The following is a 15523-nucleotide window of genomic DNA, read 5'->3' on the forward strand; positions in this document are numbered from 1 at the left end:
GTCTTGTATTTTGGTGGGTTAGGGCTGGGTAGGGGTTAAGGTTGTCATGTTGGAATTAGGGTTATGCCCACAGAAATGAATGGTTGGCCCACACAAAGATATGACTACAGTTCTGTGTGTGTGGGTTTTGTGTATGTGTGTGTGTGTGTGTGTGTGTGTGTGTGTGTGTGTGTGTGTGTGTGAGACCAAGAATACACATACCCGTTTCACTGGAGTAGACGCGGAAGCTCTTGTCCCAGAAGCCGCACACCAGGATGTAGCGGTTGTCAGCCGTCACCACGAAACAGTGGGTGTTGATCTGGATGCTCTGGTCCACCAGGTCTGTGATCTGCCTTTTGTTCATCCCAGAGTTATTGGCTGGTGTGAGAGGTTCAGTAAAGAAGCAGATCAGACTGGCCTGACACACACACACACACACACACACACACACACACGCACGCACACACACGCACACACACACACACGTACACACACACACACACACACACAACAGCAGCTGCAATCTCATTATAGGATGCTTTAGCCAAAGCCCAGATTAGTCCCACAACGTGTGACCAGTGGTGCCCCCCCGACACCCCGGAAGTGACCACGTACCAATCAAGGGGTCCATCTCAATAGGCAAGTGATGGGCCTGCTCCAGTGAGTACCCCGGGGCTCCTCGGAGGCCTGTCAGACACACACACACAGACACACACACACACAGACACACACACACACACACACACACACACACACAAAGGGAGTTAGTGAACGGACCTGCACCCACTGCACACGCTTCATAAGAGGCAGAACAGCAGCACACGAGGACACAAACACCCTCACGTATGCTCACGCATGATGGGCTGAACGCCTCAAAACCCCCACTGTGTGCTCCCCATCCACCCCCCCCCCCCCCCCCCAAATGGAAAATGGGGCCTGAGGCAATCAATAATGAGACAAACACAGCAGACAGCAAGACTTACGGGGCTCCCTGGTGCTGCCAGTGAGACCCCAACGAAATGTACTCATTTTACCCAACAGATGAATATATCAGGCCCAGGAGTCCAGGGTGGAGGCAGCCATTTTGTTGGCAGGACCGACCAATAAAGGAATGAAACACATTCCATCTTTTTGAGCTGCGAGAATAGCTGCAGGCCAGTCATATCTGACCCCTGACCTGGAGGTGACGCCTGTTCCCTAGAGGGGATTTCTGGGTAATGTTGTTCACATCTGGGCAAATGGCAGCATATGAAAATTCAAAAATCAAGGCTGCTCTCCAAGCACACCCATGTGAGCCTAATTGGACAGACTGGATTTACTGGGAAGGAATTAAAGTACAAGTAGAGTGACTTTTGAGGGAATATATGTCCAGAGTAAGGTGATTTTTGTGTATGTGTGCATGTGTTATGTTTATATTACATTGTGGGGACCAAATGGTTGGTTACTTATGGTAAAGCTTAGGGATGGGTAGGGGTTAAGGTCACCATGTTGGGATTAGAGTTTTTCCCATAGAAACGAATGGATGGTCCCCACAAAGATATGAATACAATCATGTGTGTGTCTGTAGCACGGTTCAGTCATTATGCTTTTACCAGGATCTGGGTGTATATTTAGCTGTGCATGTGTGAACTACAGCAGCATGTATCAGCCAGAGTGCCACAAAAACGCTGCTGTCTGGAAGGGGCGCCATGGCTGGCAAACACTGAACGAGAGGGATGCCATTGGTGTGTGTTTATGTGCAGAGCATGCCAGACACCTCAAGTCACATGATCACAACATATCTGCCCCCCCACTCACCCACGGTGTTGTGCCAGCGGTTGACAGCGAAGAGGCGGCTGCAGGTGACGGTGACAACGGCAGGGATGGCCAGGTGAGGCAGCGTGTTGGCCGCTACGTGGGTGACAGGCGAGTTGGACGGGAACTTGAGCACCATGATGACATCCTGCTGCATCTGGTCCTTGAACATGAGGGCGCTCTGTGGAAGGAAACACTGTTGAGTAGAAGAGAGAACAGGACGGGATTGGGGGCGGGGGGTGGGGGGGCGGGATGGGGGAGAGGCAATTAGTGTGGATGCTGCAGGTAAAACAAGGTACAGACACAGGGGAAGGGGCAGCGTGATGTGGGAGGGGGGATTCCTGAAGGACCTTCAGACTACCTAGGCATCCCTAACCCACTAACCCCCAGCCCCCCACAGGGATCAGGGCACAGAATCAGGAGGGAAGAATAAACCATCAGGATGGGGGGAACTGAATGGTGTGGGGTTGTGGAGGGGAGGGGGGCTTAAATGAAAGACCCTGAAGCGGACATCTAACGTCCAGAATGAGCAAACAGGACTCCTGCACCCTGGAAAACACTGCAACCGCAAGAGAAGAGCGACGTCTGCGAGAACCTGAACGTTATGGTGGGAAGGTACGTCAGCAAGCAGCGACATGAAAATGACCCCAGTGCTGAGGGCTGTTCAAACTGCAGCCATAATAATAATAATAATGATAATAATAATAATAGGGTGGCACAGTGGTGCAGTGGTCTGTGCTACTGCCTCATACCTCTGGGAACAGTGTTCTCTGCCATGGTTCCCCGTGTGTGGAGTTTGCATGTTCTCCCATGTCGTCGTGAGGTTTCCTCTGGGTACTCAGGATTTCCGTCCCTCAGTCCAAAAACATGCTGAGGCTGACTGGAGTTACCAAATTGCCCGTAAGTGTGCCTGTGTGAGTGAATGGTGTGTGAGTGAGCCTGGTGATGGGTTGACCCCCCATACTGGGTAATTCCCTGCCCTGTGCCCATAGGTTCTGGACCCCCCACCACCCTGAATAGGACAAGCGGTTACAGAAAATGGATGGATAATAATAACAGCAACAGAAATATCCTATTATCCTTCTAAGACCCAGTAATTCATTTCTGTGGGGGACATGGCTTACATTTAAAGGGCACCCGAGCTAATCCTCTAAAACCTGGGTTTCTCGCTGATATTTACTGCGACTGAACCATGACACCAAGTGAAAAACGTCATTTTACCACCAAACTTAACCTGCTGATGAAGAGCTCGCTGATCAGTGAGCTTTGTAATGGACATCCGGACATACTATGAAAGTATGTTTCATCTGCTTCACCTAATACTGCAGGGCCAGTGAAGCTGACAGAGGCAGAAGGAGCTCTGGATAGAATCAGAGGCAGACAGCTCAAAAGGGGAGGCTGAGGCAGAATTATTCATTCTTATACTACTGATCATGCAGTATTTATTTCTTTTCTTAAATAGAAACTGAAACCTATTTTTCTCAAAACCTAATTTCTTAAGATTTTGTGTATGAATACACCTACCTGAACAATAGCATTTTGAAAAAGCATTATAATGAATTTTTCCTTTTTGACCCTGTCAAGGAAACACAACTTGAACATGGATGGATGAATGGATGGAAGATTCAAGCCAGGTTTAGAGGAGAGTGTTTCCCTAGATGACACTGCCTGTACCTGCAAAAACTGGAGCCGTTACAAGCACTTCAGGCAGTACATAGATGCCAAAGACTTTGAGGACATATGTGTACCTACTAACCAGCAAGAAATAGTGGTGACAGTGTACAGCCTTAACACGGCTCCGGGGAAAATAGAAACTTTCTTTGGAGTGTTCCTGTACACGGCATGCCATGCGTATCTGAGAATTAAAATGTACTGGGCAGCAGAGACATGGGAACCTATTTTTACCGAGACCATGAAGAGAGACTGTTCTTCCAAGACCTGCAATTCTCTAAAAGATATAATATAGATGTCTCAGGGGAAGCAGGAAAAATGGCCCACTGTAGGGAATCAGACCTCAGTTAAAGTGCAAGAAGGCTGCCTGAGTCTGCCAAGACTAGGGAAGGTGTCCATTGATGAACAAATGATTCCCTTTACTGGATACTGCTTCATCCGCCAGTTTGTTCCTGGTAAGCTACATCCAACGGGGCTCAAAATGGCTGTGCTTGGCAGTGCAAATGGTTTCATGTTGGACTTCGAGGTCTTCTGGGGGAGGGAAACCTTCAAAGATCAACTGAGATTTGGAGGAACGCCATTTCTTCACACGGCTCGGTCACCTCCCTAGGGAACAGACCTGAATTTTGACAGGAACTTTACATCAATCAAACTAGCCAATGGCTTTCAAGTGATGGGTCCACTGCATCAGGGACAGTGATGCAGAGGAGAATCCCTGAGGAATTCAATGAGGGCCATAAGTTTAAACAGAAATGAAGAAGAGTTTCTAATATTCTCATAAGAAAGCCTGGTGAGCTTTTGGTGATAAAGTGGACAGATACCAGATCGGTTCCTATAGCCTCCATGGTCTGTGGCGTAGAACCTGCAATAAACAGCTGGATTTGGTACTGGGAAGTAGGCATGTAACGATGAATCGTGAATCGGTTAAAAATCGAAGTAAATGTATGACGATTTAAACCGGCTGATGTGGAAAATGAATCACTACTTTAGGAGAACTTCACGGCACTTTAACATAAACACTGGTGTAATATTACATTTGATGTCACTGCGTATTCATGTCGACGTCATAGTCAATTTTTGGTTTTGACGAAACGCGAGATGGCGAGCAAATTTGAAACTGAGGACGCGTGGTCGGGCGGCGCAGTGGCGCAGTGCTTAGCGCTACTGCCTCACGGCAAGAAAGGTTCTGCTTTCGGTCCCAGGTCCTTTCTGTGCGGAGTTCGCACGCTCTCCCTGTTTTTGCCAGGGGCTCCGGTTTCCTCCCACGGTCCAAAAGCGTGCAGGATAGGTTGATTGGTGAGTCTAAATTGGCCCTGTAGTTGTGTGAGTGTGTGTGCCCTGTGGTGTGTAGGCGACTGCCTGGGCTTGCTTCCCATCTGCGCCTATTGTGACTTCCCCCTGCGAAAATGGATGGATGGACGCACCGCCCGATCTTAAATCTTAGCTTTCCGGTCATCACAAACGAAAATGCGAGAAAAGCAGACAAGACAAAAACTGTGCGCAAACATTGTAAAACACTGATAACATGCACAAATAGCACAATGAACGTGCTTCAGCATGTCCACTGGCACAGCAGTGAGCTGAGCAAAGATTACTAAAAGGGCAAACTTTTAGCAAAAAAAAAAGGGCAAATTTTTTTTTTATTTACTGATTTTGATTTGGGATTTTTTTTAAACAGTATTTCATTAGATTTCAGGTTAAGAAGAGGACATGTTTTGCACAGTTTGCACAGGAATATTTTGAATAAATTTGTCTGCAACTCATTCTGCTAAAAAATTGTGAGAAAATCGTATTGTAAACTCAGAATTGTGAATCGTATTGAATCGTGAGTTGAGTGTATGGTTACATTCCTACTAGAAAGATACCTGGGTCTTTGGAAGAGCACAGAAAGAGTAACTGCAGCATCCTGAATTTACTCTGTCTCCTCTGGAATTAAACAATTCACAATAAATAATTACTAAATAACAGCAACTCAAAATGTCGCAGAGTATGGTGATTGACATGCGATCTATCTCTTCACACACAAATAAATGTTACTTAACCTTAAGTCAATACTAAATTAATCCGAAAATTTCTGGTACGACTGGAAGATCCGCTAGTGGCAGCTTTTCCACATCTTAGGCCTTGTGGTGAAAGGTCAGAGCCTGCAGCCTGGGTGCAACTGAGAAAGGCCTTATTGGCTGCCTTTGGCATTGATGGGAGGGGCCTCTGTGGCACCCTGCAGCCTGGGTGCAGCTGAGAATGTTCTCATTGGCTGACTTCGGTGCTGATGGGAGGGGCCTCTCTAGCACCAGACTAGCCCACTGCGCTGGTTTATGTGGAGAAACCAGATGTACTTCCCGTGCCCGATTTGAGCGGCAGACACAGAGCAGCACTGCTTGGTCTGCCTGCCTTTCCTCACGCGGCAGTCGCAGGGGCCTTGGCAGTCTACTGTGGCCCATCGAGGCGGAAGCTTTTTGAGTTTGTTTTGTGACGACAGTAAAGTAATAACTGGGGTAATGCGATGTGACACAGGAGCCGGGCCTCAAACACGGCCCCCTCCCAGTGACTTGTGTTTCCTGTGAAAGCATGCGAGAGTCTGGCCCGATTTTATGGGAATGCTCTCCTGGGGAATTACCCCCGAAGGTAGAGGCGCTCGCCTTGAAAATGGCAACCAGATTTTTTTTTTAACTTTTATTATTTTTGAAGAGGAGGAGGAAAATCGGAGACGAACAACAGAACAATGGCTGATTTCCTGCCCGCTGCCGCCCACGTCTGCCCTCTGCCCTGCCCGTCTGACCCTGCAGACAGGAGCCCACATGGGTGTAAGGTGAAAAATGGCAGAAGCACACATAGGGAATGAAGGTTGGGGGGGGGGGGCTTGGGGGCGGAGTCCCAACACGCATTGTGCACTCACCAGGTGCATGGCGGAGCTGCGTGGCGGATGCGGCTCTATAAGTAACTGCGATGGCGTCTGTCCAAAGCCCTGGATCTGGGCCTCCATGGCCTGCGGGGGACACGCAGGAGATGCTGTCACAAGCGATATACGTCAAAGTGATGGGTCAATGCGCTACTCAACAATGCAGGCAAATCCGAAGGCAGCCATGCCTCTGGGCGGGGGGGGGGGGTGCTGGGCTGCCGATTCCCCCTCCCCCTTTCAGAGTCACACGTGTGTTAGTATAGGAGAGACAAGCCTTTTCCTATTAACACGCTTGAGTTGGCCATTCTCAGTCTCGGGGCACAACGGGACTGCCGGTGAAACACTAACCCAGGGTGACAGGCCAGGCCGCTGGGGGGTGAACAGCATACACAGGCAAACAAACACAGCAAAAGAGAATACCTTGATGAAGGAGGGTTTCAGGAGGAAAGTGTTTGAGTCCCTAATGAAATATGGGTCAGGGAGCTATAGGGAAGGGGAGAGCAAAGAAGAGTGAAGTCAAACAACAAACTGGCCTCTCCATCCGAAACAAACAGCAGTGGGCGGAGTAAGGGAGCATCACCAGGATCAGCTCTTCAGGCACAGGTAACAGGGTTTCCTGAAGCTGACAGCAAGGCCAAACAGCCGTTCCCCATTGGAGGGGAGCTCTTCCACATGCGTCCGTCACCCACTGCCCGCCCCCCGCAAGTATAAAACACAATCAAAACACCACCCCCTGCTGCGTACCCTAACATAGTTCAGGAGGAGTACTTAAAACAAAAGACTAAAATATCAGGAGTACTGCTGTTGATGAGTAAGGTGCTTACCTGAATCACTTTGATGAAATAATTGCATATTTGTGTAAAATGATGAATTATCTCCCAGACACTGGGTCGGATGAATGCTTGGAGCCCCCTTTGGACTGAAGAGTGCCCAATCTGTGGTGACTGCCTGCCAGCCACACCACACAAGAGCAGCTGTCTCCAGGCTGGATTTGCGGCATGAGCCAATGGATCAACCTGCCCGTTTTTCTCCGACTGCCATTTTTCTAACCGCAGTGCATTAAGACACCCAGGTTACGCTCGGATACCTGGCCGAGGGAATGAGAGAGAAGCTTCACTCTCAAACTCCTCTGGCCCGAAGCCATCTTGTGTTCACTGGGAGTCTCTCCATCCCTCAGCCGCAAGGGAAGGAGTGGATACCTCTCAGGATCGCCGGTACATTTTTAAGTTCTTAACTGTCAAACATGTCAGAATGTCCTGAACGTCAATAAGATAATCTCTGCTACTCCACACCAAAAAATTACCCCCCCCCCAACTGGCAGTAAAATCTCTGGCACTTAACAGTCCAGTAATTAGCTTCATGTGCCCCAGAGCCCTTAGATTTGGCTTATGAGACATACCCTCCGAAAGCACGTCTCCTGGCAGCGATGACGGCCATGCCCGGGTGAGCACTGACACGCTCCATCGCCGGTTGAGCACCAATGTCACCGGCTCTGCGCCCCCCAGAGGCGAGAGAGTCCCCTGCACTCCCATATCTGCCACTTCAAAGATTACATCAAGCTCTAGAGAGACATTGATGAAGCTCCACCCAAACTCATCTTTAAACAGTAATCCACTCATAAAGGGAGACATTAACCATTTTTTGATTTTTGTCATGTCACTAAACCACCTATTTTTAAATTTATAAAAACAATACGTCAGTACAAATGCATGTGACCTATTCTGAATTTTTGTGAGGCAATATGAATTTCCAAGGGCGTTACTCACTGGACTAGAACATGAAGAAAACAAAATAGCTTCCAGTTTCATGTTTTGCCCAACAAATGTCACATCTGACAGGCGGGGAAGTCATTTCACTGACATACAGTGCACCTGTGTTTTATGTGTGTGCGACACACTTTACACATTTGTTGGGGGAAACACTTCACTTATACAAAATATTTCCATCTGACATGTGGGGGACACATTTCACTGAGACACTCTAGCATGTGTAATTGGAAGGGGGAGGCATTTTGCTGATGCACACCCTTTGGAAAATGACAGCAGAGTGGAACAGGGTATTCATAAAGTATGTGTGGCTGCTAAGTCAGCTCATTTTACCTACAAGAGCACTCAACAGATTTTCCACTTGTTTGTCCCTTTGATTAATTTCTTAAGCTGTTTGACTTTCACCTCAAGGGCATCAGCGACCAAAACAAAGGTTTGGTAACAAAAGGGGGTGAAAAAATAAAAGGAAAAAAAAAAACAGGCACACAATTTGTCTCCTGACGTGGCGGCGGAACAGCGGGGTCCACCTCAAGAGGTTGCTGTCATGTTCCTCCACCTGAGAATCCTGTCACCATCTACATCAGAAGCGAATCAGCTCTGGGGGGGTAGGGTACAGGAGACCGCTCCGTTCAGCTGTCACAGGGCCCTCAACCGGAGCCGTGCAGCCTTGTCAGACAGTGTTGGCGTTTTAATTTGACATGGGGAGGGGAGAAAAAAAAAGAAAAGAATTATCTCCTCGCCTGACCTCTAATTTTTTGACATTTTAATACCGTCACTATGGCTCTTAAAGGGACGGTTCGGGCTGTACCTGTCAGCCAGGAACGAATCGATACTGCGGAGTCGATGGTCATGTTTCAGACGCATCTTCCTGACAAAATGCTGCTGATCCCCCCCCCCACCACCCCCTCTGCCCATGCCTCAATGGAGAGAAGACCTGGGTGACAACCCCCACACAGGGCAGTGACAGCCAAGTGAGATGGACTGATCCATCGGCGATTCATCTCCCTGCCTCACGCCTGCGCCGTTACTGTATTCGCGGCCGCTCGCCGTTTCTCATGTGATCATTGCTTCTTAAATACCCCCGGCATTACGGCTGTTCTTGAGGCAGCATCAACATGAAACATGGGTATAATAGCAGTTCTTGTCCTTTCATCACGGCTCAGTCCCCAACCCCCGATGTGTCTGCATTGACCTGTTCTGCCCTGCTAGATCAGTTCCCTCCCGGCCCGCCGCCATCATCACCAGGTACCCCGTGACGCTCTCGACGGTATCTGTTTGCCGTGTGACAGTGAGCGCCCAATGACGTTCCATGACATCTGTTTGACATCTCATCCACTGAACACAGCTGTTCCTAGCAACCCCCACAGGTTGTACTGAATGCCGAAACGCAGAGAACTGACCAGGATGCTCTGGTCACATGATGCCCAGTTCCGAACCCCCGTCGGATGCAAACATCACAGACGGTCTCGCGGTAACCACACTCTGGCAGCTTAAAAAAAAACCCACAGGTTTGAGCGTGAGTAAAGTCGTGGCAGTCCCAGCTGTTTAGGAAAGCGAGGGCTCTCTGACATACCGTTTAATAATTAGAGCCAGCGGATAGAGAAAAAACATCCTCTGAGTGATTTGCATGCCGGTCACTTGATAAATAAATGCGCTCTCAGAACTGACAGTATATAAATGGCTTCTTTTGCATACAACAGATGGCGGATATCGGGCGGGAGCGCTGGGGGGGAGCTGGAGGCCCGGCGCTATAGGCCAGCTGCTGCAAGCTCATTTTTTTTCAATTAAGCCGTTCGAGTGTAAGCCATGCCGCTGAAACCGGACCTATTAATTAGCCGGGATGGAAGGATACATTCCGAGTTTATCAAATCACTCCGGATAATCAAATCAGACCTTTCTGGGTAGTTTAGGAAAAAGATCCCTACCCCTAGATGCCCACCCCCCAAAATCTAAAAACAACTGGCCTTAGAAGAGATGTTGAATTGGGGCTTACATTTGATGTAATCTGTACAGTTTAGCTCGATATTAGGGGGTCACTTGTATGGGGGGAGTAGTAGTATGAGTCAGCAACCAGCAGGGCGTGACAGGTGTGAGACTGACACTGGGTGGGCACCAGGGGGCGCCGACGTGCAAACGCGCTGTGAGCCGCGGCGCCCTCCCAGCATGGCGGACTCACCTCTCTCAGTACGGGGTCGCTGATGCTGTCCAGGTTGACGGTGCCCTCGTATGTCAGGTAGTGAAAGACGTTGAGGGCGCGCACTGCCTCCGGCCCCCGCTGCTTGTAGCCGAAAATAAGGTCAATCCACTGGTGCAGCTGACACGACACAAACTCGCTCTCCAGGGCCTGTCACAATGGGGGGGAAATTCCGGGTGAATGCCACGCCATGGTGACGTCAGGCTGAACCACGCAAAGACGATGACGCCGAGGACGGCGGTCTGCGTCAGGCGCTGAGTAAACAGTCTGTGCCTTAACGCCGGGGGTGCAAATTGTTTACGGTTCTGTTTGCAAACAAAACTTGTCTAAAATAACAAGAGACTGGTGCCTTGTAGCAGCGAGACAACAACCCGCAAGCTCTAATTACACGGTGCATGCTGAAGGCTGTCCTGAGGCGGGTTCTCTCTCCGCGGGGCGGTGTCTGTGTGCGGCCCCCCCCGGCACCATTAATGAAACAGGGGATTCGGGCAGTATGGATACAGGGGTGAGTGGGAATAATGGCCATTGGAGAGGAATGGGCAGAAATGCTGGGGTAGAGACAGGAAGGAGCAAGAGATACGTCAGCAGATGGGGAGAGTAAGGCATTCTGGGTAAGACAGGTAGAGAGGAAGAGAGATGAGGAGAGAATTTAGCAGCAAAAGCAAAGGTAATGTTACATGTTAATGCGCATATTGTGACCTCTCAGATCCCTCCCACTGCCCCATTGCTGTCTGTGTTGCACATCGCAAGGTCTATGGCACATCTGGATGTGATGAGGGAGAAGGCCTTACTCTAGTATACTGGTTCCTGGGAGGGGTGGAGGGCCAAGCCTAGGAATATCCAGCAGGACCCCAAGAGAGCATCATCAAAGTAAGATTGATGAGGTCCGAATTAAGGTGACAAGGGACACTTAGTACTGTAAGTGACATCGCCCCAGGTCAAGGAGACATGGCATTGGTATCGAGCACGGAGCTTGAGTTTGCGTAATTCGAGGTTATGCGTCTCTGCCACAAGATCCCCATGGAAACCCCATGATAGCCCCCAACGTCATCTGGGTCTGATCCCCCCCACCCCCCCTGCAGGCCAGCCGCTCCCTACCATCCTGTTGATGCGGACGAAGTCCTCGGGTTTCTTGGCCCAGGGGGGCAGGTCCACGTCACACACGGACACCCTGTCGTCCCGCACGCCCAGACTGTACTTGTTGGTGTTGACAAACATCTCGGGCAGGTAGTAGAACTCTGGGATGAGCTCCTGGCAAAGACAGAGTCCATGTGTTCAGGGAGTTAACATGCTCAGACGCAGCGTGCCCTGGCAAAACCCACCGCACGCATCGCCTGGCCATCACACGCTTTTAAATTAAATTTACTGGAGATACAGGAGGTAAAAATGATTGTTTATAGTTTTCTTAAAAGATGTCGGTGGGTTTGGGGGGGGTTGTGGTATGCATCTGATGGGATCACACAGCATGGTCTGTTAAGGCAATAGGCGCGCAGCGATAATTTGGCAGGTAGGTGCAATTAGAATTCTGAGGAAAAGGATAGACGTGCTGGGCCATTTCTTAAGTGAGGTTTCTCCCAGCACCCAACCCCTCCCACCTCTGATCGCACGCATCCCTGTCACCTGGGAAACAAACCTGACCTCGGGGTCAGCCAAAGCTGCAGCATTCCTGGGAAGCCCCCATTTCCCAGAATGCACTGCGAGATATGCCCCTGCACGAGAGGAGTTTGGTGTCAGGAATGTGACCCCGCGCCTGTCTGACAGAACCCCACACCCTGACAGCAGTCTCTGGCTTAATCCAACCACGGGACAGACCATGCGTAGGGAATTTTTTTTTAAACAGAATTCCGTAGGTGGAGAGAGGGCTTTATGGGAGATTACAAAAAAAATGAGTGTTGGTTACTAACGCAGTCCAGTAAAAATGACAGTGTTTGCAGGAGAGACCCCCCCACCCCACGATTCCTACTAACTTTGTAAAGTTCTTGCTGTAGCTCAGCCGAAGTGCTGTTAAATCCTGGCAGCCATGCTTTCAAGCCGCCTCCCCTGGCAGCCATTAATGCCAGCGCATCCCCGTAATGGGCTAACGAGTCAATCACGGCAGCCGCATTAACCGCGCCGCTTTCCGCCCTGTCGTCTCCGTGACGTCTTGTCAGCCGCTGCTGGCGGCGCCGTGCGGCGGCAGAGACCCCGGCAGGTGTCGAACCCCCGCAGCTTTCCCGGGAATGTGGGGGGGGGGGGTGTGGCGGGGTGTTCTCTGTAATGCTGATGATTTCGGAAGTGCATCTGCATCCCCCCCCGCTGCGTCTCCCACGTCATCAGACTGCAGGGGGGCGTCCTGCTTCCGGATCATCCGCTGGTTTTAAACCCGTTCTGGAATGACTTGGGGGTAGGAGGAGTTTATAAACTCTTTGATATAAACGTGAGCTCTCCCTCCTGCGCTGTCCTCGCAGCCTGGGACATCAGGTCACCGTCAGCTCATTCAGACACAGCTCTTGCCATTTAACTCAGATTAAACTCATTCAGAGCACAAGCTGGTGTGAATGGCCCGGCCCTGACCAATCAAATCGCAGCCTTCATAAATATGCAGATTTTGCCCTTTTTGGAGTGATTTCACATTTATTCCCTCTGACCTGCATTTGTTTTGAAGCTATTCTCTTGGGTGCTAAGTATTGGAATGTGTCTGCATTTAACTATGCTTACAGAACGTGTTTGGTAATAATTAGACCCTCAATAACTGACCTTATGGTCGAAAAGCAAACCAGATTCTACATTCTCCCAAACCGGTGCTGCAGTATGTGGTCAAAGAAAGTAACAAAAAAAATCTGTGTGCCACAGAGGTGTAATGCATTATAATGAGACTTATAATGAAGCAGCGTGACACGCAACAAGCCAGCCGGGCGACCGAGATCATCGCACTGATAAATTATGGAGGATGAGCCCAGCTCCAGAAAACACTCCCCCAAACTTAGAGCAGGTCAGAGTCGGTCTCAAGCTGTGTGCAAACAAAATGCGATACAGGCGCACAAGTGGTTCGGAGCGACTTTGAAGTCACGCTGTTGGCCGTCGTCCCTGGCTAGGACTCATAAAAACCTTGTCAGGACATAAAGAAGTACACTTTAAGCAGAGTTTGTCAGTAATGAATTATCAATGGCCTTGGGCCTCCCTGCCCCAGTGCTGGTGTTCTAGAAAAGCCTGGCAGTATGAGGTCACAGTCTGCTCTCGCTGCTTGTTGCTGGGAGAGCCATACTGCTCCCGGCCATGAACCTGCCCCCTCCATGGGCAACAGCAGACACAGCCACCTATACCGCACCTATACCGCACCTATACCTCACCCTGTTCCAGGTCCACTTGCTTAGTGCATTTTCCTGCGTTGTCGTTTTTCATCCCTAAAGCACTGGATCTTGGAGGCCTTCAGTGTCTGAGCTTAGCGCACAACATAATCCTCTGTCGATTATCATTTATGACATCATTGCCTGATACTAATAAAGTACTCACGACCATTAATGTGAGCCAATTTGATTTTCAATGACATAAATACAAATATCTATGCAAATCAGCCACATAATCGGCAGTTTCAAATGGGATAGATTAATATAGTTCTGAGATTAATCCGTTTATGAATTCACACGTGAAAAATTACAATGAAAAAGCCAAGTGAATCAAATCTCAGCCTTCATGTAAATTTTTCCACTTTCTGATAATTTAGACATAAAGTCATTATATTCTTTAGTTAGTTCTTGTGTAAATCTGAAGCCTAGGCTCTAATGTGCTGGTATTCATTGAAATAGTCGTCGGCCTGCTAGCTGTCTTCATAGGTATGTAATATGTGGAGGGTATTTCTTGGGGGGGGGGGTGCTCAGCAAAGGCCCACTCTCCTCACCTTGACATCAGAGGTGTCCCGCTGGCAGTTCCTCCAGGAGCGGGTGATGGACGAAAATGTGCGGTCAGGGTGGTCAAACTTGTTGCTGTTTGCATTCAGGAAGAATGTGGTGAAGGGTTCCTGTTGGGGAGGAATTTCACAATGTGTTTTATTTTAATCTTACTCAAAGAAGTTCTGCATCACAGAGGCAAACAGACAGAAACGTCCATGAAGACCGTGGCTACTGGCCTAAATTTCGCAGGGTGATCAAAGGCTTTAAACAGGCTATCATATTTAAACGGGAATCCCTTACACACAGCCGAAGAAAGACCTCTGCTTTCTCTCACGTGTACACACCCACGCACATACACACACACAAGCACACTCACACACACACACAGATGCACACATACACACACACATATACACAAGCAAACTCACACACACACATGCACACACATACACATATACACAAGCACACTCACACACACAAATGCACACATACACACACACATATACACAAGCAAACTCATACACACACATGCACACACATACACACACCAGCACACTCACTCACACAGATATGCACACACAAGCACACTCACACACATGCACGCACACAAGCACACTCACACACACATACATACATGCACGCACGCAAATGTACATAGCTGTCTCAGTGTCTCAGTGTTTCACAGCACTTACAGCCAGGCTTTGTTTGGGGCTGATGGGTAATAATATAAATTTTGATTAAAGACTCACCCGGAGACTCAGGGGGGGTTATGTCATGATGTCTGGGACTTTGGGAAGAGGGGGTTTTAGGGCACACTAGCTGCTCAGTATCACCAAAGTGCTCAGGGCGCAGAGTGCATTTTTAGAAATAAAATAAAATGAAAAATCATCTAAGATTACTTTTAGGCATTTAAAAGGATAATAGGGCTTAATCCATTTTGGTGCGCAAAATTACGGAAAAACTGGTAAATGGTTTAAACACGTCTCACACATGTAGTGCGAGTATTAGTGTAGGGGGCGTGCTGATTCATTATCCTGGCTTCCCGGTGACACGTAGGCCTCTTCAGCCGCTGTCAGGTCAGCACCATGGACGTCAGCATGCCGGGTGAAGAGAAAGCGACGCCCATCATTCCAGTGAAGCCGCGATTTATCGAGGGCTGTCAGCCTCGCCAGCCGCGATGTATAACGAGCGTTTCTCCAGCCCACACGCGGACGGCGCTACACCTGCGCCCTGCTGGTTCGGGGAGCATGTCAGGCCGTCCCTGTGTCGCGGCAGGCCCGAGCCTCATCCTGCACTCCTTATTTAGTTAGCGCGCACTGGCTTAGCCGCCCGTGACATACACTCGGGAAGC

The 15523-nt window shown here is 49.3% G+C and overlaps 1 protein-coding gene across 1 annotated transcript in view; it reads right to left on the bottom strand.

The window, feature by feature from the left end:
* Nucleotides 1-15523, bottom strand: part of nbeab (neurobeachin b) — a 231740-nt gene that overhangs the window by 9917 nt on the left and 206300 nt on the right. Inside the window, exons 46-53 of the mRNA XM_048980718.1 lie at nucleotides 14181-14300; nucleotides 11402-11554; nucleotides 10286-10453; nucleotides 6764-6826; nucleotides 6341-6430; nucleotides 1777-1969; nucleotides 595-666; nucleotides 202-357 (exon numbers count right to left, since the gene is read on the bottom strand). Of these exons, the coding sequence (XP_048836675.1) occupies nucleotides 202-357; nucleotides 595-666; nucleotides 1777-1969; nucleotides 6341-6430; nucleotides 6764-6826; nucleotides 10286-10453; nucleotides 11402-11554; nucleotides 14181-14300 (1015 nt within the window). The remainder of the gene's footprint in view (nucleotides 1-201; nucleotides 358-594; nucleotides 667-1776; nucleotides 1970-6340; nucleotides 6431-6763; nucleotides 6827-10285; nucleotides 10454-11401; nucleotides 11555-14180; nucleotides 14301-15523) is intronic.

This window comes from Brienomyrus brachyistius, chromosome 17 (assembly GCF_023856365.1).
Source record: "Brienomyrus brachyistius isolate T26 chromosome 17, BBRACH_0.4, whole genome shotgun sequence".
Taxonomy (NCBI): Eukaryota; Metazoa; Chordata; class Actinopteri; order Osteoglossiformes; family Mormyridae; genus Brienomyrus; species Brienomyrus brachyistius.